This window comes from Peromyscus maniculatus, chromosome 13 (assembly GCF_049852395.1).
Source record: "Peromyscus maniculatus bairdii isolate BWxNUB_F1_BW_parent chromosome 13, HU_Pman_BW_mat_3.1, whole genome shotgun sequence".
Lineage (NCBI taxonomy): Eukaryota > Metazoa > Chordata > Mammalia > Rodentia > Cricetidae > Peromyscus > Peromyscus maniculatus.
Window position 1 is genome coordinate 67138022 of NC_134864.1, and position 25498 is coordinate 67163519.

The 25498-nt window shown below is 35.9% G+C and overlaps 1 protein-coding gene across 27 annotated transcripts in view; it reads right to left on the reverse strand.

The window, feature by feature from the left end:
- Positions 1 to 2106: 2106 nt before the first annotated feature.
- Positions 2107 to 25498, reverse strand: part of Gulp1 (GULP PTB domain containing engulfment adaptor 1) — a 253266-nt gene continuing 229874 nt past the window's right edge. For 17 of the 27 annotated variants that reach the window (XM_076550456.1, XM_076550468.1, XM_076550466.1 and 14 more), the window contains 4 exons: positions 20749 to 20973; positions 19244 to 19382; positions 9960 to 10054; positions 2107 to 3951 (listed from right to left, as the gene is read on the reverse strand). In XM_076550456.1, coding sequence (XP_076406571.1) covers positions 3880 to 3951; positions 9960 to 10054; positions 19244 to 19382; positions 20749 to 20973 — 531 coding nt within the window. In that variant the 3' untranslated portion in view covers positions 2107 to 3879. The remainder of the gene's footprint in view (positions 3952 to 9959; positions 10055 to 19243; positions 19383 to 20748; positions 20974 to 25498) is intronic. The other 10 variants (XM_076550469.1, XM_076550470.1, XM_042260435.2 and 7 more) reach the window with 2 other exon arrangements.

Genomic DNA, 25498 nt, shown 5'->3' on the forward strand with positions numbered 1-25498 from the left:
ATTAGTAGTTCCTTAGTTGTTTGCATAGAGTTTAGTTTAGGTGGAGTTTCAGATTTAGTTGTCAAAATTTTAAATTCAGTCCAAGCCTCTACAAGTAATTTAACAGAGGCTGAAATCCAAAATCATGAGTAAATATTGAAGTTGGAACTATAGATGGAAATACTGGCACAGAAAAATATTAACAGCCAATATTTTTCAGTTATGGAAATAACAAAAAGTAAAATGTAGCAGCATTTAGAAATGAAACAACATAAAAATTGTCAAAATACCTACCTGAGTATGAATTTCCATTATATGATCAAAGGTTTTTTTTATAGTTTAACAATTAATTTTACATTTTTTATGAGGAAAATTTTTTTCATTCATTTTAAATACCAATCAAAGATCCTCCTCTTCCATCCTCCCTCCCCACCAGACTCCCCTCCCAACCCATCCCTCACTCCCTCCCACAAGAAGGCAAGGCTTCCCATGTAGAGGTACGTTCAGTAGAGGCAAGTCCAAGGCCTTCCCCTGCCTCAAGGCTGCACGAGTTGCCCCATCATAGGTAATGGGCTCCACAAAGCCTGCTCATGTACCCGAGATGGATTCTGATCCTGCCACTACAGGCCTCCCAAGCAGATCAAGCTACACACTTTTCTCACTATGCTAAGGGCCTAGTCCAGTCCCCTGTAGGCTCCACAGCTGTTGATCCAACTTTCATGAGTTCCCTCTAGTTTGGTTTGGTCGTCCCTGCATGTTTTCCCATCATGATCCTGATGAACTTGCTCATAGAATTTCTCTTTTCTCTCTTTGACTGGACTCCTGGAGCTCTGTCTATAGAGCTAAACAGAGAATTCTCAAAGGAAGAATTTCAAATGGCCAAAAGACATTTAAGGAATTGCTTAGCATCCTTAATTATCAAGGAGATACAAATCAAAACGACTGAGAAACCATCTTATGCCTTGTCAGAATGGCTAAGATCAAAAGCACCACAGACAGCTTATGTTGGAGATGATGTGGAGCAAGGGGAACACTTCTCCACTGTTGGTGGGAGTACAAAGTGGTACAGCCACTTTGGAAATCAGTGTGGCGGTTTCTCAGAAAATTGGGAATCAATCTACAATAATTTTACATTTTTTGTGTATGTCTATCTGTGTGGTAGGGGTGGGCACACATGTTCAAAGCATATATGTGGAGGTCGGAGCACAGCTTTTAGAATCGGCTCCCTCCTTCTACTTCCACTGAGCTATCTAACTCAGATCATTGGGCTAGGTGGCATGCACCTTTACTCAAGAGCCATTTTTCAAGCCCATTTTTTCAACTTAAAAAAAAAGAAAATCAAATAGAAACTGCAAGAACTAAAAATAAATGAGAACAATCTTTATTGTCTGTCCTGATAAACCTCTTATGGGATGTCTGACACCAGTAGCCAGTGCAAGATACTCATATTTAAACATAGTCAAATGTATATGCTCCCAGAAAAGTGATTGGTTCATGTGACTTTTTTGATGTATACATTGTTTCTTCATTTACTAACTCAGATATTTCTTTCATTTTCATTTGAAATTAAGAATTCTGCCAACTTAATACAACATTAGCAAATTTCCTAGGTATTTTCCCACCTACATTACATATGTAGATAAAATAAGGTGATGATAAATACATTTTGTTGAATGAATTGGTGCATAATTCAGTGTGCAAAGACTGATACATAGGAGGCCCATGTATCCTTAAATGTTTAGCATCATGTTTGGGAGAGGGTCAAAATTCTTCCTGACAGTACAGTTCAACAGTCCTATTATCAAGTCCACTTAGAAGATCATCAGTCAAGAAACTCTAAAGGACAATTAGCTTTGAAAAGCGATATTTATATAATACAATTATTGCATCAGATGCTTCTGGTAAGAGGAACCAAATCATGACCTATGCCATCATCAGCAACAAGTCCATGTTTGCACAACTGAGGGAGATTTATTCATAAAACTGAAACATGTGTGGGCTGAGAAAAATAGGTCAAAAGTTAAACTCTTTCTCTATTTCTCTTTCCAGTTCCAACTTAAGAACACAAAAATTAAATACGTAGCTTTAGGATGTATTTATAGATTATTAAATGAACATATCATACAGTTTAATTTATTTAAAATCTTTTATTCTCAGCAAAATCAAACATATCATTGAGTTTACATAGAAATACAATTTCCAATCATGTTTTCATAAAAATTCACTGGTGAAGTAAATGTTCATATTAATGACCAATTATGTACTATTTGATCATGCCAGTAGCAGAACAGATCACCATTAAAAATTGGTAAGTAACATATCTTAAATGTGCAAATATCATCTTAGTATTCTATTGTGTTACAATTGATATTAAATGTTTGCTAAATATATATACCTAGTACATAAAGCTTTTTAAAGTACAATAAAAATACAAACTCTATCTGTTAAAAAAAAGCCATTTAGATGGCTTCTAAACATCCTCATTATACAAATTCCAAAATACTATCTGACAAATAGAACAGCAAAGACTGCCTGATGAAACACATACTACCCACTAATTAAGGTTTAACTTAGCAGGTATAACAGAACATAAACAGAAAGACTCATCTATACCCATAGAGCATGATGGTACAAATATAATATTGCATAAGCACATTTGATTTCTGTTCCTAATGAAAAGGTACCTTTAACACCTGCATAAAACTCCATGAGAAAAATCTACTTAGTTTTGATAAATTTCCCACAACTAAGCCCAGATTTTCATTACTTCACTTTCTTATATTGTGATAAACCAAATTAGAAATTTGACCGCTATTTTTTTTCTGAACTATAACTGTTAGTATTTTACATCATGGGCAAATATATTGGAAGCATATGTTTTCAAAGGTCAGGGTTCATCAGCATATCAGAATGAGTACTAAAGAATTTTATTGCTCATATTCAAGATGAAGCTGATGAGAAATTTTTGTGAAAAGTAGATTCTGACTTTAACAGAGCAAATGAAAATTAAAATTGTTAAATATTTTTAAATTTAAATAGAACACTCTCAAATTTTAAAGTATCAACACTAAGGTTGGTAAGAGAAATACCACACCACAGGATATCTGAAAAATATTGGTAAAATAAAAATAGACAATAGGAATTACATTTGTAGAAAGCATAAACTTCATTTCTTAAAATACAGAGCAGAAGATGGCCTAATGATATACTAATATGACAACACATTGAAAATAAACTTTTAAGTTTTTCAGGGAAGCAATTGTTTCCACAACTGTTACTTCTGAGGCAAATTAAACATTTTTAGAATATAGCTTAAATGACTGATGTTATTATTTCATGTTTACTAATATTCTAAATATATTTTATATAATTACTACTGGAACTTATATTCTTATTTTACCAGGTAGAATTAGGTAAACTGGTAGCATAATAGCTAAATTTTAGATTTTCATAATGAGATGAACATTTTACACACACTGGTCATTTGTTTATTGGTATCAAAATAGAACATGTGTAGTTGGATAGTGGTCCCTCTTCAGAAATCTGAAAGGTATCAAGGTATGGCTTTGGGACTAGGAAACTGAACTAATGTTCTGGAAAATGAGCATAAATGTCAAGGTGGTAATTATTTAGAACACAAGGCAGATACTCAGAAAACTTGTCTTTCAATTATAAATTCACCCATAATGCAGAAGAGAACATAATATCCATTACACTTAGTTCTGCTTAATAAAAGATAAATCAACAGTGAAAGTGAGGAGGTTTTTACTTCCATAGATTTAAAAACATTTAGATATTCAAAAATATATTGGCATGGATATAATAACTGTCTTAAAATAATGAATGAGATATATGTTTATAAACAAATCAGGCATAAGTCAGGATCACTCATTCTTGATGTCAGCACCTGCTGTCTAACGGGTCGAGACAAAATACTGTGCCTTCAAGAGTTAGTCCCATTTTGAACCCCTCCTGTAAAGCAAAACAAAATTGTTAGAGTATAAACACTAATGGTAAGAGAAAAGCATATCACTAAGTAAGAGAGACTATCAACAAATTAAATTCTTTGTGTTTTAAGTAAATGCAGATTTGGTTTATGAAAATTTTACACAGATTAGGTGACGTTTTGCTGTCTTAAGTATATGAGTTGAATGTGTATGAGAAACAGAAGAAAATACCAATCTAAGACATGAAATAGTTTTATGATTTATCCATTTCTTTTGTAGCACATTTTCAATACTCCATTTTACTCTAACTTATTTACTAGTTCCTTAAAAAAAATTCTGTGTGTGAGTGAGTGTGTGTGTGTGTGTGTGTTAGAGAGAGAGAGAGAGAGAGAGAGAGAGAGAGAGAGAGAGAGAGAGAGAGAGAGAGAGAGAGAGAGAGAGAGAGAGAGAAGGAAATCAGAAGAGGGCACCGCATCTCTCCTGGAACTGGAGTTGTAGATAGTTGTGAGGCATTCACCATGGGTGCTGGGTACTGAACTCAAGTCCTCTGCAAGAGCAGTTCATGCTCTTCAGTGCTGAGCTGTTTGTCCAGCCCCTCTATTAGGGAAGGCTCAAAGCAACCTGATAATATTCATATTTTCTTCCTGGCTACCATAGTCCATATCCTGGGTAAAATACTTTTGCAAAGACAGTACTATACTCCAAACAGAATGCAGTACCACAGACCAACCACTGCACCATCTGAAAGCTGCCCATAAGTTCTGATGTTGCTTTTCTTTTCCAAACATTATTATTATTTTTTTTTAAATTATAACATAGTTACATCATTTCCCCTTTCCTTTTTCTTCCTCAAAACCTTTCATATATCCTCTCCTTGCTCTCTTTCAAATTAATGGCCTCTTTTTTTTGTAATGTTGATATGTGTATCTCATACGTATGTTTTTTGACAGTTTCGACTTTGACTCTTGATCCCTTTGCATGCTTTAGAAGATAAGATGCCATTTAGTTACTGAATGTTAAGGGGAAATTGTCAAGAAAGTTTTATGTACTTGAACTAAAGTTTGGAGTTCAAAGCTGATGACAAAGGAGTTATGTCCTCCACACCATGTTCTGGGATTAAGGGTATGAGCTACTACACCTGGCTTCTTTTCTATTTTTCAAAGAAACAATTAAATTATAAGATCCTTCAGTCTTTCTCCAATCTCATCTTGCCCTTAAATCTATGCACACTGGCTTACAAAGAGAAGCACAGATATGTGCTAATTAGTGGAAATAGAAGTCAGACTGTAGGTTTCCCTGAGAGGCATTGTGGTAGTACCTTATTATTTCACTTACAATCAGCATTTAAATACATTTATATTTGTGCAAAGAAACATTATCATATACAGGAAGTCAGAGCTTTAAAAAAATATGAACACATCTGTAGTCAATGCCCAGAGACTGCCCCCATTATGTTTATTGCACACATATAACATAGCAATGTCAGTACTGGTAAAGGTTTCCAAAACTTCTTCCGACCATTTAAATGAAAACTGTATTCAACAGGGTAAAGGTCATAGTAGTTATTAATAATTTTAAAAAGTCTGTATAATAAGAACTATTTGCTATGTGTATTTGTCAATAGCAATTAAATGCTTTTAAAAGTGAGTACTGAAAATATTACTCACTATTCTTTCTTTTCAAATATTTGGTTGCTTTCTGAAGACTTATACACTCTCATCTTCTAGTATATTTTGAATAACAGATGGTGATAAACGAATGATAGATGACATATACATAACAGATGAGTAGCTGATATGAAATGATACAATACAATATGATATGATAGAAGGACAATTTGATGTCACACAGTACTTTAAAATGTTATCAATTCACTATAAAATTATACCAGTTACTATTTTATTATTCCCCAAAATGCTATTTATCGGAGTTATCAGTACTGGAAAAGTAGAAAATCAAAGTAAAAAAAATGAAATGCACGTCACTCTTTTATGAGAAAGTGTTTGTTTGCGTACCACTTACAATACTGTTGCCATGGTGAACCCCTAACCTAATCTGACCATCAGCTAACAGACACATTCTTGTAGACTCCTGGTTTCCTCTCCCCCTGATGTAAACCTCCCTGTACACTTACAGACCGCCCTTCAACTGTTTCATTTTTGTTTCACAATGTAATGAATTTTGAATCTTCCTCTTGAATCTTTAAACCTCTAATTAACAATGAGGCTTATTTATTTAATGTAATGATAGGACTTATTACTAGCTAATATCACAAAATAATTACTCTATAATTAAAGCACTAATCATATTTTCATATGAAACATTTTGCTGAATTGTATTTTCCTATTTGAAACATAGAGCAGCACATAGTAGACAGAGAACTCCTCTCATCTAATTGCTTAGACACTGAGGTGAGACCTTCATTGTATGTTCTTACAGTGTTCAAGTTTTGTGAGAGCAGAAACTTTGTTACCTATAATTTTCTATTATGTTCTCTTTAATTGAACGAACTTCCTACATTACATTTCTCATAAAACTACTTTATTCTGACTATAACATATTATTAATTTTTATAGTATCAATTCATTTCCATTATCTTACAACCATTAATAAGGCCAACAGCATAATTTCACACATAAAAATTGAACATATTTATAATTACTTGTTCCTGTTTTAAATAATATATATATGTGTGTGTGTGTGTGTGTGTATCAAATTATTCCCCAAAGAGCTGCTCAGCTATAAACTAACCTTGGTCTAACAAGCATTTAGACTTGTTTCTCAATACTTTCATTCAATATTGTTTATCAAAAAATTAAATTTCCTGTTAAGTAAAAATGGCACTTACAGTTTTTTTAATTATTAGTGTGTTTGCTTTGATTACACAGAGCACATTCACATGGGCATTAGCCAACTGTGACCTCTTTTGTGAGCCAGGGCTTATTCTTCATGTGGTGAGTGGTTAGCCTCCCAATCACTTGTCTATTCCTGCAATGCCAACATACGTCCAAGTGCATGTGTATGCACAGGATTGCATGCGCATGTATGTAGATGTATATGGAAGCTAGAGACCAATTTCGGGCATCATTCCCTAGGAATGCCACCAACCTCCTTGAGACATTAGCACGGAGGTACTGCTTATATTTCATTTATACATAGGTACCCTCAATTTTTAAACAGTTGACTTGATATTTGTAAATAATTCTTTTATTTATAGACTTGCCATTGTTTTTAAACATATTACATTGTTTTATGCATGTGTGTATATATGTTCGTGTGTGTGTTTGCATACTCATGTGTGCACAGGTGTATGTGTAAGTGTGGGTGTATGCATACATGCATGTGCATGTATATGGAGGCCAGAAATCAAGCTTAGGTGTCATTTTCCAGGAATGACTTCTATGTCCTTTGAAACAAGGTTTTTCATTGGCTTGGAATTTCCTAATTAGGCTACACTCGCCAATAAGTCACAGGAAACCGTCTGCCTTTGCCTCCCTAGTGATGAGATTACCCTGCCTTTTTTATGGGTTCTAGGACTAAGATTCTCACATTTGCATGGCTAGAACTTAACCAGCTGAATTATCCTCTTGACTCTGTATTTCCTTATTATAATTCATAGAATATGTTCATGGCTATCAATACTGTCCTATCTCCTTGTCTGACAGAGACACATGCCTTGCAGTTTAAATTATGTCAGATCAAATAACTACATGATTGTATTTCAAATATATATTAAATTGCCCAACTATTTGAAATGAAATATGGCTTAATATTTCTGCTTTAAATCTCACATGTACAAGATATTCCTAGAATTTCAAAGTTAATACTGTAACTCATGAATAATTTAGTTTTAATCCTCTCTAAGAAAGAAAAAAAACATATATTTAGCTAGGAGGCTTATCACTAGTGTCATATAGCATTCACAGCTTAATATACTACATTGGCATTTTATATAGCATGCAAAGATAAAGCAGTTATATGTGTATATTAGATTAATTAGGATAGCAAGATTAATAACAAATTCAGTGCAGACTCTAAATGAAAGAAATACTATTTTACTGACTATAGTTAAAGTGGCCCTGCAATTAAGTCTTGAACTAAAAGAAATACATAATGTGGTGAGCAATGAAAAAGAGAATCACTGAAAAATTAACCTGAAGATCTGAGTTACGAGACCTCTTTAAACACTAATCACACACTAGTCACACACTAATCACACACATCCACATGAAACTTGATTGAATAGTTATTAAGCAAAACATGAAAATACAAAAAAATTAGCTCTTAAAAAGTTTGTTATCTCTTTAAATGATGGAAATGAGATACCAACCATCTCTGGCGCTACCCATCATGAAAGCAGAATAAAAAAGACATTAAGAAAGTATTAGAAACATCAAAACCCAAGCATCACATTCCAGTTTAATATTATCTGATCACCCCATTGCTAACTCACTCCTGTATTTTCTCAAACTGGGTTGCTACAAAATCCTGAAGTTTTATCATTTAAAACCTATTGAGGTTTTAAGTTTGGTATCAAAAACAAAAGACCTTCAGGAAAGTCTTCATGATCTACATCACCCTGAGAACCATCACTTCTCCCAGTTCCCATGCTCACAGTCTATAGGCATCGTCCCAGATAGCGCATTCGGATTAGCAAAGATAACAACAAAGAAAAGGAATTAATTCCCGAGAGGACACAGTATTATGTCTCATCAGCAAGTCACATTTAAGTGCCATTTTCAAAGTAATTGAGATATAAAGGTGAGAAATCACTGCCATCAGACACAATGTATGTTGAGATGAACAGAAGTTTCATAGAGTGATCTTTGTTTTACCCCAAAAATGCTATACATCTTATTTCATTATACTTCTTAATTTGAACTTTATTGATGTTATGATGTTTCCTAATTATATAAAAATGATAGGGCTCAGTCACTAATAATTTTTTCAGAGTATTTTTAAAAAGACATGATTTTAGTAAATTTTAAGGTTCTAAAATATTTTTTTTCTGGAAAAAGAAATTATAAGTGATTACATTTTGAAAATTTTAATATATTCTTTGAAACTTCAAGGCATGTTTTAAATAATTCAACCTTTTAAATGCAGGCATATTACTAAATCTAAGATGAAAAAGATGTGTAAATAATAATTAGAAAATAAGTCAGGCAGCATGTCATTTATCCAAGTGGAAGGATATTTGTATTATTGTCTCAAGGAAAGGCATGTGTTTGCCAGCTTTAGGGCACAGTTTGTCCTCTGATTTGGGGGGTAGGTATCCGGGGGGCGGTGAAGCCCAAGGAGCAGGTGGGTAAGCCAGGACAAGCAGAAATAACTAGTGTCTCGACCATCTCATCTCAGTCAGCTCCAAGTAACTAGTGCTTTTCTGGATTCTATCAATTATGATGTTTGTGATGTACAGTAGGACGTAATTATTTCATCCAAATGTGGATGGCAAATACAAAGAGAAGTCTTCATTCTGATCTAAATATGACTGTGGTTCCATCATTGCTCAATGTATGAAGCTTTAAAAACCAATTTCTTACAACTTACAGAAAAATTCAGGGACAGAAGAGAAAAAAAATCTACTTGACCACATTCCTAAAGAGGTTGCCTGTGGTGTCTGCCTTCTCAGTAGTCCAGGAACTGAGAGACACAGTTAAAATGCTTCTTTTCAAAGATTTTCCCTCATCCAACATCTTTACTGTTTTGAAATTCAGAACTATTAAGACTGAGACAAAAATCTTAAAATTTCATTGTAATGGCCTTTTAAATTCTTGATTAGAAAAATTAGAATTTTGTCATTTTGTATTAAAAAATAAGCATCTTCTTTCCATTATATATTGAATCATTCAAAGGAAGAAAGACACAATCCTCAGCATGTGTAACAGTGGTTAGGAGTAAGTTTAATTACTTTTAGTCTAACTGCTTTAAATAAGCCTTTATAGCAACGATGAAGGATAGAGCTTTGGTATACTTTCTTTGTTCCAGAATAAAGAGAAATAAACTGTTTTTCCGATCTGTTGAAATAGTCACCTGCATCTCATCCAATTTGGACTGAATATCTGGAGGGAAGTCCCCTGCTCCACAGTTAAATGGGTCGAAAGGTTCAGCTCCAAAGAGGTCCCGTTCTATAAGGAAGAAAACACTTTAAGTAAGATGATCAAACATTAGCTGAGATGCAAAAAAAAAAAATCAAGATTATAATTTAAAAGTGTGAATTTATTTATTATATTAATATAAGTATTTCCATGACTGAATGAGCTACTGATTCTTATAATTTATGTTGGGCATTTTGATTTAAGTACGCAAAAATATATTTTATGATTTTAGAAATTCTCTGGCAAGACGGGATCCGTCATATTCAGGATGGTATTGCCATAAACAAGTGTTTTAAGTTCTTGTTCATGTGTGAATATTAGTGTCAAATATTTATAGTTGTATGTCTAACTTGGACTATTTAGGAAAATAGAATGGGATTATTGGAGAGGAAAGTGAAGAAAGACCTTAAGGGAGGAGAATAGTAGAACACAACAGACGATATGAATGGGAAAATGCAGAAGGAGGTTTAGGTAGGGAGAGGGGTGGAAGTAGGACATAGAAGAGGGTTGGAGAAGGCATAACTAACACTAACGATGCGTGGAAAATCATACCAAAACCTACTATTTAATAAGCTTCATGTGTGTGTTTGTGTGTTTATATAAGAGTTTAATTGCAGTTATGCAACACAAAGGACAATGTTCCTCCTAGAAGCCAAAGGCTGACAAATAGAAAACCCAATATCAAATTTGGATATCTAATCTAGAGGTTGATCAGGGGTGTCCAGTAATACCATTGCTGCATTTCTTGGTTGCCAATCAGAACTTTATGGCAAGGTTTTATTGCTGAAGCCACTACACACTTGGGTCACAGGATATGGAGAAATCATGTTGACACTAACCAGGAAGCTTTCTTCACTTTGGCCATCTTTCACAGTACTATAGGTATTATTTAGACTTGGCCACCGGGAGAAAAAAAATTAAAAGTGTTACGCAGTTGTGAATCCTGTGAGCTATGATAATGACTGGTATGGTAAGACCACGGATTCAGTAGTGGACCAAAGGTTAAGTTGGTAACCAACCACTTTTAGATTGGATTTAAGGTCTGATCCACAGGAGGAAACACATACCTGGTGCTGTAAATCTGGTCAAGAACTCATGGTTGAAGAGGTCACAGGCTCCACGTTGGACCTACTATTATTATCCTACTAAATGAACTTCATATTAAACTGCCTTCTAAACTCATATCTATATGGATATAGATTGGTGTAGCTCTCAGACTCAAAGAAGTTTCTTTGTGCAATAAATATCTGGTGGTTAATGTAGAAACTCACAACTGGTCAAAACGCAGAGAATAAGTGTCTGTGGAGTGCTCAGCCACAAATGCGACATCTAAATTATTCATCCCTCAAATTTAGAAAGATTTTACAAGAGGAGACAGAAAAATTCTAGGAGCCAGAAGTCAAGAAGGACAGGAGCAAAGCAGTGTCATGAAGATGCGGCAGTCTCTGGACTCATAAAGTCACAGTAGCTGGTGTGCCTGACCAAGATCAAGCCAGTCAGCATTCCAGCATGGAGTAAGAAGGGGCTCATGAGTTCCTGACCTCTACCTGAGAAACTTCTACAACTGTTGGCTTCTGGGTGTGTGTTCTTTAAGGGTGGAGTTCCTGTGAATAGACCCACACTCATGAGTATATATGATCAACACAAATTGGGCTGGGTGAGTTATATAAAAAAGGAGGATGACATGAGCTGGGGTTGGATCTGGGAAAAGTTAGGGGGAGGAGTGGGCTGTAAATATCAAAATACATTGCACAAAATTTTCAAAATATTAATAAAACTAATTTTAGAAAATATTTGGTCATGTATAGTGGTTCATATTTATAACACTGTCACTTGAGGTGGGGGTTCTAAAGAGTTGAAGGCCAGCTTTGGCTACATAGTAAGACCCCATCTCAACAAAACCACGATGGCAAAATGTCTGTGACCATGATAAGTTGCTTTCTAGAGAATTTTCTGTGTCTTTGGTATAACTTCTTAATAACAGCATTACCAATATTTAATAATTGACCTATTACAACACTGATGTTTTACTGCAGTATTTTCTAACATTAATGTAATACCATATGAGATTTCTCTAATTCCATTTGTTGCTGCCTCACAACACCATGGCAAAGCACGGTGCAGAATTTGTAAGTTAGCAGTTCACTTGTAGTTCATAAACTTGTATCTCACTTTTATCAAGAAAAATTTTAAGCCACTTTATCTTGAGCAGCATGAAATGATACAATTTTCATAGACCACACTGAACAAAGTTTTTAGCAGAATTTTTATTTTAAAAAATGATAGGAATGCAGTATCAAAAACAGCTTCTTAATAGGTTATCTAATATCAAGGTCAGTTCTAAACACATATATACAAGTAATACTAAATATATGGAACAAGCTGTATTTCTACATACATATATATGTAACAATCATTAAGAAGGCCATGAATTTGTAGGGAGGGTAGTTAGGAGTTAGAGAGAGGAGAGGGTTAGGTGTAAATGATGTAAATACTTAACTCACTTATGAAACTCTTAAAAAAAAAAGTAAACAGGACATAGCGGTTCACATCTTTAACCACAGCACTTGGGAGGCAGAGGCAGGCAGGTAGGTATCTGTTAGTTTGAGGCAAGCCTGGTCTAGATAGTGAGTTATAAGACGGTCAGAGCTACACAGTAAGACTAGTCTTGAAAAAACAAAACAAAACTGCAGGGAACCATCTAGTGGTCTTAGCCTAGCTGCCTTGAGAGACCTGCACCATATGTTTTTCAGGTTAGAGCCTGTTGCTCTTGGAGCACAATGTACCTTCCAGTTCTTGAGAGATGATGCACTCATCAGGGATGCACTCCCTCAGGCAGTGAAGCCTTTGGGCTGATTTGTGGTGTTTGTTTGTTTTTTTTGTATGTGAGTGTGTGTGTGTGTGTGTGTGTGTGTGTGTGTGTGTGTTTCCTTGGTAGTCATGGAAACATGGAAGCTTGACAGGACAATTGGTCTTAGACATTAATCCTGTGTACCCTGTATGGCTTGCAAACGTCACTGTATTCTGGCAGCTACAACTGTATGGATCGTGGAAATTGCCATTAAATCCTGTTTCTGATAAAGATATAAAACATCTGATTGCTCTCAATAAAATTGTCACAGTCTCAGTTGTGCTGTGGTCCCTCCAACCTGATCTGATTTCATTCCTTGAGGCCATATCAAGGAATGTAAGTTAAGCAGGTGCTTACACAAAACAAAAACCAAAATACAAACAAACAGAATCCAAAACAAAACAAAACAAAAACTGGAAAAAGAACAATAGGCAACTAAGGAAGGCCGAGAGGGAAAAATAGGGAGAAATAGTCTTCCTGAGGGATTAGCACACCAATTGTTTATCCAGTACCAAATGGTAAGTCCTGAAAACATATATGTAAAATTATACAGACTGGGGAGGTTGTACTTATATATAGGAATACACATGTGTGTGTGCATGGACGTACATACACATGTAACACAATTAAAAATGCCAAAAATTTGAATGAGAACAAGTGGGGGTTACATAGAGGGCTTGGGGGAGGAAAGGAATGGAGGAATGATATAATTATATTATAATCTCAAAATTTTATTAAAAATAAAAAAAACACTCTGTAAGACGAATTGCTAAATGGCCTTATTAATAACCCAGAACCAGGTATCGGGCTGAAAACTGAGAGATCAGAGGAATAGGACAAGCCACAGCCAACCTCACCTCACCAACTCCTCAGCCTCCAAAGAGACCTACTTCCTGTATACTCACGCCTATATGCCTTTCTGTTCTGCATCTCACTTCCTCTCTCCACCCAGCTACATCACTTCCTCTTTCTGCCCAGCTCTGTCACTTCCTGTCTGTCTGTACAGACCTCCAGACCTCCATGGTTAGTGTTGAGATTAAAGGCGTATGCCACCATGCTGGGCTCTGTTCCCAGTGTGGCCTTGAACTCACAGAGATCAGGATGGATCTCTGTCTCCCGAATGCTAGGATTAAAGGTATGTGCTACCATGGCCTGACTTCTGTATTTACTATAGTGGCTGGCTTTTTCCTCTGATCCTCAGATAAGCTTTATTGGGGTGCACAGATAAAATAGGACAGCACTCAACTGCTATAGGTACTTTAAACAGCTGCCTAAATGCACTCTAAACAGCACCCTACAAATAAATACTTGAAAGTATGCTTTGCTTTTGTCAGTAAAGAAGTATGAACATTGATGAGAGGTGAAAGCTACCCTTATCTGCGGGTATAAGGACAAATATTTATACATTTTTGTTAGGGCTTATGCTGACTTGGTAAACTAATAGTTGTAGATTCTCCTCCAACAACCACGACTTCTGTAGCTGAGCAGTTTGTTAGGCTTCAAGACTTCTCTTTGCAACAGGCAGAGACCACTTCAGAAAACCACAACTAATCAAAACGCTGAGTTGTGGAGCCCAGTCCCCATGGACACATCTACAAAACACTTCCACCCAAGGCTCAGGGAATGTTGAAGAGGAGGGGGCAGGCATACTGCAAGAGCCAGAGCATCAGGGAGTTTACTCTAAGATAGGATCTCTCAGTGATGGCAGAAGCTACATCCATAAATTCTCACCAACAAGACTGCGCATAGGTGAGCTGAAAAAGGATGACATCAAAGGACACAGCAAACCAAGTGGGGAAGAGCCCACAAGGACACACACACACACACACACACACACACACACACACACACACACACACACACACACAAGTGCAGGCGATCTAATAAAGCTGAGAGCAGGAGAACAAATCTTCCCCAGAGAAGAGTACACCAGCGGGTTGTTCAGGTCCAAACAGTCTGCCCTGGCAACACGCATTCAAGTAACATTTTAAGACCCAACAGGTTACATTTAGGAACATTCATGCATATAATATACATATATGCATGCAATGACAGTTAGTGGAAAGAGGGCATGAATTTGAAGGAGAATGGGAAGGGATATACGGAAGGGTTTGAGGAGGGGAAAGGGAAGGGAAAACTCTCCCTATATATTATAATCACAAAATAATAAAAGTATCAAAGTTAAAATAATGTTTGTGATTAATAGAATTTAAGAAATGTCTTTGCTCTGAATAAATTAAAATGCAATCTTAAATTAGGAAAACATTATACAAGGAGTATGCACTTATACATATACATTCCTACACCTCTCAGGAACTTTGTATTTCGAAATTCAGTGCTACATAGGAAATGATTTTTATGTTACTCATTCTCTGTCAGTCTCTAAAGTCAATCAGTCACTCTTATTATTAGGGTGTTAATTGTTAGGTTTTAATTCTTTCTAGTTGTTCACATTAAATAACCCAGTAATGGTAATATGCTTGGAGTTTCTGCTATTATGTAAATAAGGGACATATAATTTATCACCTAAACGTATACTTTTAAAGTGAAAGTGGAGTTTCAATACTCACAGTGTGATCAAAACCTTTGGGCAGGGCTGTGGTAAACAAAGGATTTCCTGCTAAGGTAAATGGTACTCAGGCATACTATCGCTGCTTGGGCACTAAGCCACACTTTAGTGGACAAAGAAGCTTTTCCTTGGGGAGTCGTGGAAATGACCAAGGCACCAGCATGTGGAACAGCACTTTCCCACTGCGAATGTTTGTCAACAGAAATGAATGAATGAATGAATGAATGAATGAATGGGTCACAATTGCTGATCAGAGTAGAAATTTTCATCACATAGACTTTCTTAACCTGGGATACAGAATCCTTACAGATTTCAGATGTGTGTCAGGCAGTACAGGTCATGTCTCAGATGGGAGACACAAGAGCACACAAGTGGGTATGCTGTGGTTTTCTGTGAAGAGGTTTTCTAATGTAGTCTCTATATTCTGTGGCTCCCTATAAGTTATAAAGAACACTATACTTCATGTAAGTGAATATTTTACTTCTGTGCAACACAATTAATAAACACAGCTGAGATCATTTGTGTATTCTGTGCATCTCAAGCTTAACTTGTATAATACAAATTTTTACAAAGAATATATATTACATAGTTAATGACATTAGGACTGGCTGAGTCTAAGGCAGGCGTGAAAGAACGACAGTTAATAGGTGGCTCTTTATCAAGGTTTCTCTCTCTTTTCTAGAAATAGGTATTGAGCATATGTCATGCAGTTTGCTCAGCAATGGACTAGAGAAATAAGAAAAGGCTAAAGGCTCTTCACTGTGAGACTAAGATGGCTAGGGAGTGTCTAATACAGTCTGACTATACTCAAAAGGGAGAAGCATATGCAAAGGGAGTGAGAAGTGGGACTGAATACACTCTGCAGAACTGTCAAGTTCTTGGCACTGAACAGACAGACTAAGGGGTAACCTTGTAGCTTTTCAATTTCCTAAGTTTGCTAGATGGTTAAAGTAAACGAATAGTTAAGAATGCATTTAAAATTCTTTAACTAAAACCCCTCTCTAGATTAGAATTTTAGGCAATGTGATAATTAAAATCAAGTCAAATGATTAATGCTCAGATGTCATATCTAATCTGTCCACTTATCTTGCTACCTAGTTACTTCCTACTGCCATATTTCCTGTTAATATTTGTTTAAAATCCTGAATGGTGTGACTTCAGACTTTCAAAGATAACTAACAGATCAGTCTTTCAATCTAATGACTTTTCTTCAGTGTCCCATAATTTGAGGAAGCTCACTCATTCTGTGTACACAGCAGAGTAGCAGTTGACTGAGCCTGGAGAGGTGCATCTCTAATACTTATCAGTGAAACAGACGACCTACTGAAGGCGTAGGAGTTAACTGAGCCTGGGGAGGTGCATCTCTAATACTTATCAATGAAATAGATGACCTACTGAAGGCATAGCAGTTGACTGAGCCTGGGGAAGTGCATCTCTAATACTTATCAATGAAACAAATGACCTACTGAAGGCATGGGTTACTAAGCACATTTTGACGCAGGCTAAGTTAACTTGAAATTACAATCCAGATTTTCTAAGCAAGTGCATTCTTATTTAGTATATGGTACCCGGTTTGATATAACTCATCATTTCTAATATGTGTGTAAAACACTCTTTTTATTTATAATTAATCAATTATCACATGAATTGGTGATGTCATCTAAGTGAATGGGATAAAAAAATGAGACCTGGGAATGTTCTTAAGGAGCAAGCATACCCCATTACTTCAGGGTGGTTATGGCATTATCTAAAATTTACCACTAATCCACATCCCCCCTTTCTCCTTTTTTTTAAACCTTGGTCTTCGGTGACTATGAAGGCATGCTCAGTTTCTGTGAGGTAACAGATGTTATACTCTCCACATGTGTGAGGTCATGTGGGGTGTTCATCCTTGGGCCTATTTTATTTTACTTTACACACAACGAACAGTTCCATCTCATTGTTGAAAGTGACGGAATTTCCATCGTTTTGGCTGGACAGTGTTCCGCTGTGCACAAGTCCATTTCCTCTCCCCACTAGTAAGTGCAAAGACGCTCGGTTTCGTTCTACTTTCTGACAAATGTAACCGAATTAAACATGAAGATTGATATTGCCCTTTAGACACACAGCAAGTATTACAATAAATGGATTGTAAGGTAGCATTTTCTTTTAACTTTTTGAGAAATCTCCGTACTTTTGCTATAATATCTGTACTGGTTTATCATTCTGTCCTTGTAATATGTACAAGAGTCCTTCTCCATATTCTTGCCTGCACCTTTAAAGCGAGGTAAAATCTCACTCTGGTTTTGATACATGTTTCCCTAATGAATACTGATTTCGAGCATTTTTTTTTTTTTCATGTACCCAGCCATTGTCTTCTTGTATGGCATGTCTGCTGTCTGTGTTTTTAATTGAAAAGTTTGGCTGTTGAGCTGTTAGGATTACCGATATATCTTACATGTCACAAACCCCTTTGCCTGTTCTGTGGATTAGTATTCACTTTATTAATGATCTTCTTTGTGGGACAGAAGATCTTTCGTTTGATGTAGTATCATTTGTTCATTGCAATGACGAATCTTGGTTGTTGACACATCTATGAAGAAGTATTCTCAGCTGTGGGATTTCCTCCTTCATACTGGCCTGTAGGCATGATCCTGATTGGTAACTGATTTAGAGGCCCCAGCCCGCTGTGAGCCAGCAAGGAAGCCAGGAAGCACTGTTCCTCCATATAGGGTCTCTGCTGTGGTTCCAGCCTTGAGCTCCTGTCTTGACTTCCCTGGGTGATAGGCTATATCCTGTGAACTGAAACAGTCTCTCTCCTCCCCAAGCTGCTTTTGGTCATGGTGTTATCACTGCAATGAAAAGCAAACTAGATAATCTATTTTTTGCTTTGTATGCTATGGAGGGTTGAGTGGAAAAAAAACTTCTTCATTCTATATGCCACCTTTTAGATATTTTGAAAATTTTCTGTAAGCTGACAGTTATAGTCTCTAATTATTATTTTTCTTTAAAAAATAATCATGCAAAATACATTGAGTAATTAAAATGAGCAATCTTTCCCAAGTTCCACACAGGAAACAAAAGGCTACATTGTTACCTTGCACCAAAGGCTTCTGCAGACACTGTATGTGAAACATCTTAATAAGGTGGAATATAAAACTGGTTTCCCCAGTATTCATGTGGTTTGAAAGGCTGATGTTTGGCTATTGGAATAACTCATTCAGAGTCTGACAGGGAACAGATCAGATAGACCTATACAGTAAATGTCTGCTTTCTGATGCATCAAAGAGAGGTTTCAATGTTGTTTACAGATATGTAGAATATACATTAAAAAGTTTTTGAATATTTAATATATCAAAGACAAACACCTTAAATAATATTATACACAGAAAAATCATAGGATGTATACTCTTTACATATTCTTCCACTAAGAATACATGAATGCCTTGTAACAAGAATATCTAAACTACTTTAGTAAACATATTACAAATGACTACATGATAACTCCTAGTTATTTCTAAGTTAGGATATTAAATAAATAGAAATGCACAGTTAAACAATTTTATGGTTCAAATAGCCTTATACCAAAATCTTATTGTTCATTCTTATTGTTTGTAAGATTCAACTTACAAATAGAGATATGTTTAGTATTTTTTCTCAATTATAAATTAATATAGAATTAATCAAATCGGAAACCTATATAAAAGCATAATACTTTAATAATTAAAGCTGTTGGCTTGTTATGTTATTTTCACGTAAGGTGAAAGATTGAAACCACACCAAAATAGAGCACAAATACTAATATATTTAGAGTGCTTACTGATTTCAGCAGATCTGCTAGGTACTGGTGGGAGCTGTGTGCCATTGCGAGTAGGCGTTGGAGACTGCTGTGATATTGGGGAAAATGGAACCATATCAAAGATGTCAGTGGAAGGAGACTTCACTGTCACACTGCCGGCCTGTAATGAAGACAGGGAATCAGTGTGATGACCCATGCAGGTATATTACTATCCTGAGAATGTCATCTACATGTCAAACTCACAATCAAAACCCTGAGGTGAGTAAGATACCTTGCCATTCTGTAAATGAAAAGTGGTTAACTATAGTTTCTTGTGGTTCAAACTAATATACCAAATGCTCATTTAAAAGAAAACAACAAAAATTTGTTCCCAAGTGAATAGTAACAACAGTGTGGACACTGTCGAAGATAGATTGGCAAGGTATGCTGAGCTTTTGTATACTTACAAACAATTGTCAACCCTGTCAGAAAAAAATAACAAATACCTTAGAAACTATTTGAATAAAAAATGAAATTTTTGCAGTTGATTTTGCATGGTTTTTAAAAGAACAATTGAACATAAGAGACTACTTTCTTAATTATAAATGTTCAAGTTCAATTTACATTTTTGTGTTCATAAAGGTAAAGCATATTAATTTGCATTTATAGGTACAAGAAAAATTGATATTCATTGCAGTAATTTTATTCCTGAATAATTTCATGTTTTCAATAACAAGCTGCAACCTTGTAAAAATAAATTAATAATCATCAATGTAATACCCAAATTATTAAATTATACACTGTAGCTCATAACTGGGAAGATATACAGAAATGAATATTAATATCCTCTGAAAATGCACCAAAAAACAATGTAAAATGGGAGAATTATGAATTTGTCAAGCAAGATAAAATAATGCATAGTCTTCTATGGAAATTGTCATAGTTGATTAAAGGATGAATTTTTTAGAGAGGAATAGAAGAACTTTTTACATTTGCTATTAGACTGTAAGAATGCTGCCCAGAGCAGCTCATGGTGAAAGTAGAGGTCTCAGAATAAAAAGAACAGGGGGATGGCTGTATGTAGAGAGAGATGGACTAGTTGTTCAGCTAAAATGATTGTTAGTGTATTTTTCAGCATAAAAATTACAGTCATTTTCCCTTCTTCAATACTTTACATTGTACCCCTCACCCCTTCTATATTTAAGAATGTTGCTCTCCTAATCATCATCTGTCTTCCATATCTCTCCTTAGCTTATAAAAGTATTAAATCTTACCTGCTACTACAAATCAGCAATATTTCTTTTCTCCCCTAGCTTCTGTACTGATCCTACACCATATGTTCAGGGTTTCTAAACTCCCAGGATTCTCTGCTTCAAACTCTGCTAAGCAGTAACTTAAGAAAATAAAAATATTCCATAAGGGCCCCAGGTCCCATCACATTAATTCAAGGCACACCGTTTTTTTTTAGCACTACATGAAGGACACATTCTACAAGAATTCTTTTTAAGTAGGGAATGGATAGTAGAGTTTTCTGCTTAGTAAGTTACATGAGGTCTCAGATTGCTGCTCTCACTGACTGGCTTGAGCAGGCCACTTTTAGAAGGTGGTGGTATTAGTGCTCCCACTGACAGTCTGGAGCCAGGCGAGTTGACAGGAGTAACAGAAATGGAAGATGTGCTTAGACAAGGAGCTGGATCATCGCTATTGCTCCAGAAAGAGGATGGGAATCTCAGCAACACATGTGGCACATGATCAGACACTCTGTGTGACAGCTGTAAAGAAAAACAGAAGGAGAAACATGCTAAGAAGGAGAAAGGAGGCTTGCAGAGAGTGAAAAGCATGCATGAAGATTGTTTGGAGAAGTATTTCGTGAAAATTTCGGGGTAAGTTTACTAAATCGAAACACAGCTGAAGATGAATATCTGTACGAGGTCTCACTGATCACTTTATTTGAAAAATTGTCATATTTTCATAGTTTTAAACAGACTATCAGATTCACCAGGACTTCAGAGGAAGACAGGAGAGAATAAACTAAGAAAGCCTGTCATATATTTTAAGGTCTCAGTGATGGGATGGTACAGTAAGATGAACACTAATGGACATAAGATACATTCTGGTGAATAGTTAGTGATTGTAGAATTTTCTAGTGTTAATATATTTTTAGTAACTTTCCACTCTTTATAAGTATGACTACAGCAATGCTTATACTTTCACAGAAGTAACGCCCATAGATTTGTAGGATATACAACTCCGTACATTCAGAAGCAAAACCAAAATCTAAAACTGTGACACCAGCTCCCCTGCCCATCCCGAAAATAAGGAAGGAGTTCCCCATGGCAAGACACTCTGGAGACAGAAAGGAAGTTAACAAACACCTCATAGAAACTGGAGGTCATAAACAGCAGGTAAGTAGTATAGTAAACAGGGTCTGAGTGTCAAGGTTTTCGGAGTCATTCTTTCATCGTGGACATTTCTTGTCAAGAGCTGAGCTCTCTCCAGGTGTCAGATTCTATACTTGCCAATTAATAAGCTGACATCAAAGCTATAGTTGAGCCTCTATTCATTTACTATGATACAATAAGCAAGAGGCCAGAAAGAGCGAGCCTACTACATCAATGCTGCCTTGTATTTTCCCTGTCAGAGGCCCTGAAAGGACAGAGGTATGGGATGAGGCACTACATCATTCCTGAGGGAGCCTGAACAAAAGATTTCTGAAGTTTAAAGTTTAGGTTTTCCTTTTTTTTCTTTTTGTAAGAGAGGGGGAAGTGTTGAATAAAGAATTAGAGAGGGGACAAGTGTTGCAAAGACCCCCCAGTATAAACAAAGCTAGGAGCAACATTAAAGAGAGGTCTTGACCAAGAGTATTAGATGGAGACCTTTGTATCAAGGCTTGAAATGAGGAGATTTATGAGAATATGGCCAACTAGGAAGCTGAGGGCCTGACTCAACTTAAAACTGCCCCAGCTCTGCAGCAGCGGGGTGGGGTGGACAGCCCTCTTCTCACCAGTTTCCAGATGTTGACGCATACTTCTAAATTTCATTTTATGGCATTTCTTAATTTGCATTTTAAAAATTAAAATATAGTTACATCATTTACCCTCTTCTGCACTTCCCTCCAACCCCTCCCATATACATTCCATATAATTCCCTCACTCCCTTTCAAACCCATGGCCTTTTAAATTTTAATTACTATTGTTACATATGTATATAAATGCATTAACATATAGGTACAACCTACTGAGTCCATTTAGTGTTATTTGTACATCTATGCTTTCAGGGCTGGGTACTGGATAACTCATTAGGGGGCTCATTCATGGAGAAGACTAATTGCTCCCCTCCGCAGTTGTTAATTGCTTATGGTACATTTTTAACATCACTGTAAAAAATAAGCCTTACAAGAAACAAATACTCTAATTTGAAACTTATACCAACAGGAAAGTACTATTTCAGGCTTCCCGATCTAAAGTGGGTTTATAATTTCTTAATTATGGGAGCTATTATATTATATTGCATTTAAAAATCATCTAAGTTAAATGGTTGTGACTAGCCTTGCCACAAATCACAAAAAGAAACCTGAAACCAAGACTCAGTGCTGTGAGCAGGCACTGCCTGATGGAACAGGACAGAAAACGTGCTTGCTTCCTATTCCATAGGCTTTGTCTCAGGATCCTCTGTGTGCAGCCAACAAATCTGAAGCTGGGAACTAGTCATCATTTTCTGTGGGCACCAAATGTTCTTTACTGATGTTCATGTTTAAACTTGGTGCCTTTGTTTAAAGACTCACATTTGGCTTGTTGTGTAACTGAGAGTTTTCATAATGCGCTCTTGCCTAGCTTGAATTCAAGAGTAGTTGAGAAAGCACTAGGTTTGTTTACCCACAACGAAATACACATTTTAGGGTGTAATTGTCTGACTGAGTCTAATCAGTGGCTGCACAGTAGATTATATAAAAGTAGAATTTTATCTAACACTGGTTAATTGAAAGGGAGACATTTGTTTTACCCAGCAATAGACAGTCCAGTATTCCTTGAAACTATAATTTTATTCATTTAACCTTGTGGGATTAGCTTGATTTGTTTGAAAGCTTCTGGACCTAGTAAAATAAAATGCAAGCCCTCAGACATAAAAATCATGAGGAAAATTTTGACGTAACTTGGTGTGCCCACATTTTATAAATGGACAATCTTCTGAAGGTGTTCATGAGACTAGGAGGGCAGAATAAACCCTCTTTTCAAATATAAATATAAGTGACACTGCCATGTGAACATAATGAATGGAAATCAGCTTGATCCTAGACGATTAGTCCCAAATGGCAGAAAACCAGCCTCTCATCTACTGCCAAACCACGAGAACACAGAACAAAGCAAAGCGTGGAGTCAAGGAACGGAAATTTCTCAGTGTATCTAAATGATACTTTAGCATGAGGACCAATTTCTAAAACCAACAAAAAGGTCTCCACAATCGCAATGTAATAAGAAGATACATATCATGGGTAATGTCAAGGCCTATTTCATTTGTCAGAAAAGGGACCCATGACTTAGACAACTGAGTGGAACTTAGGATGGTGAATATCCTGTGTTGGGATGGCTGGTAAAGAGGTCGTGTGTTTGGGGGGTGTTCCACTCAACACAAACACATTGAAAACTCATTAAGCATATAATGACAATTTAATTATGTGCAAACAACTCATCTATATTATTGTACGCGGGATCCTTAATCAATTATAATATTTCTTCAGTTACTATATAAACCACTACCTCTATTTCTTTAACCAAATTACAGGCAAGTTTAATCATTTTGTTAGCATCCTATATTTTATTCCTAAGTTCAACACAAAAAAGCAAAATGTACAGTGTGTACAGAATCTCAATTCCAGAGTAAGCTGTAGGAATTCTATGAAGTATGCTTTCCTAGTGTGTCCTTGAAGGCAACATTCAATTTTCATAAGAACAGATGCAAGTTATTTCTAACTTATCAGAAATAGGTTAACCTGAAAGCACATGGAAAACCATTAAGAGATGCTTACACTTTAATTTGTATTTTAATTATTATACATCTGCCGTTTTCCCAATTCAATAGTTTGACCCAATCCAAACCTTTAAAAATAGATATTTATAAGCTACTTCATATCAAACAGTTGAAGGTAACAAAAACTTATTTTTAAAATTTTACTATAAGAAAGGTGGGAAGTTATTTTTACAGGGGTAAAGTAAATATAGTTGTACTTAGTATATGCCAGCTTATTGCTGTGTAGAGAAAATCAAAAATGAGAAGAAAAGACATTGTTAATAATCTCATTAAAAAAGCCTGAAACTATATACACACAATTATATTTATATATTTGTGAAAACACACACACACACACACACACACACACACACACACACACACACATATATATATATATATGTATATATATATGTAACAAAAATAATAAAAGAAAAAGAGGCTATCAATTTGAGAGTAGGGGGATGAGACTGGCTGGCTATCCAGGGAAGGGTTGGAATGAGGGTATCTGGGAGGGGCTGGAGGAAGGAAAGGGAAGGGGTAAAGTGATGTAACTCTACTTGAACTAAAAAATGTACTGAAGGAATAAAGAATAGAAGTAGGTTAAGAAAAGCCCTATAACAATATTTTCAAAATTACTGGATCAGATTTGTCATAATTCATAATTTTAGTAATTTCACTTAACTTTACTAAATTTTAGAAGTCTAGAATATTTTTAATTGACTCTTTTAACAATCAAAAGTTTTCTATGTTCTTTTTCATACACTCATCATTTACTTACGGTGGGAATAACCATTGCATGCTCCAGAACAGTAGTTCTCAAACTATGGGTCACAGCCGCTTTGGTAGTTGAACCACCCTTTAATTGGGGTCTTGCATATCAGATATTTACATTATGATTCGTAACAGTATCAAAATTACAGTTATGAAATAGCAATGGAATAATTTTATTGTGGGGGTCACCACAACATGAGGGTCGCAACACTAGGAAGGTTGAGAACCACTGCTCTAGAAGGTCTCTGAATTGCAGTGAGACACTTAAGCTTATTCCTCCTGCTTAAATGAAACTTTGTCTTCTTTAACCAAGACCTTACTGTATTCAAACCTCCAATGCTCATTTACAACCTGACCACTGACTCCATTTTTCCACAGGTACCCAGTGTTAGTGCAGGACATTGTGCCTTGGGACATATTTGCAAGATCTGCTGGAGAGGGAGCAGTTCTTCAAATGTGTCCCAAACTATTGGATCCTCCCAAATCTTCACCTTCAATGAAATGGCCTCAGATTTC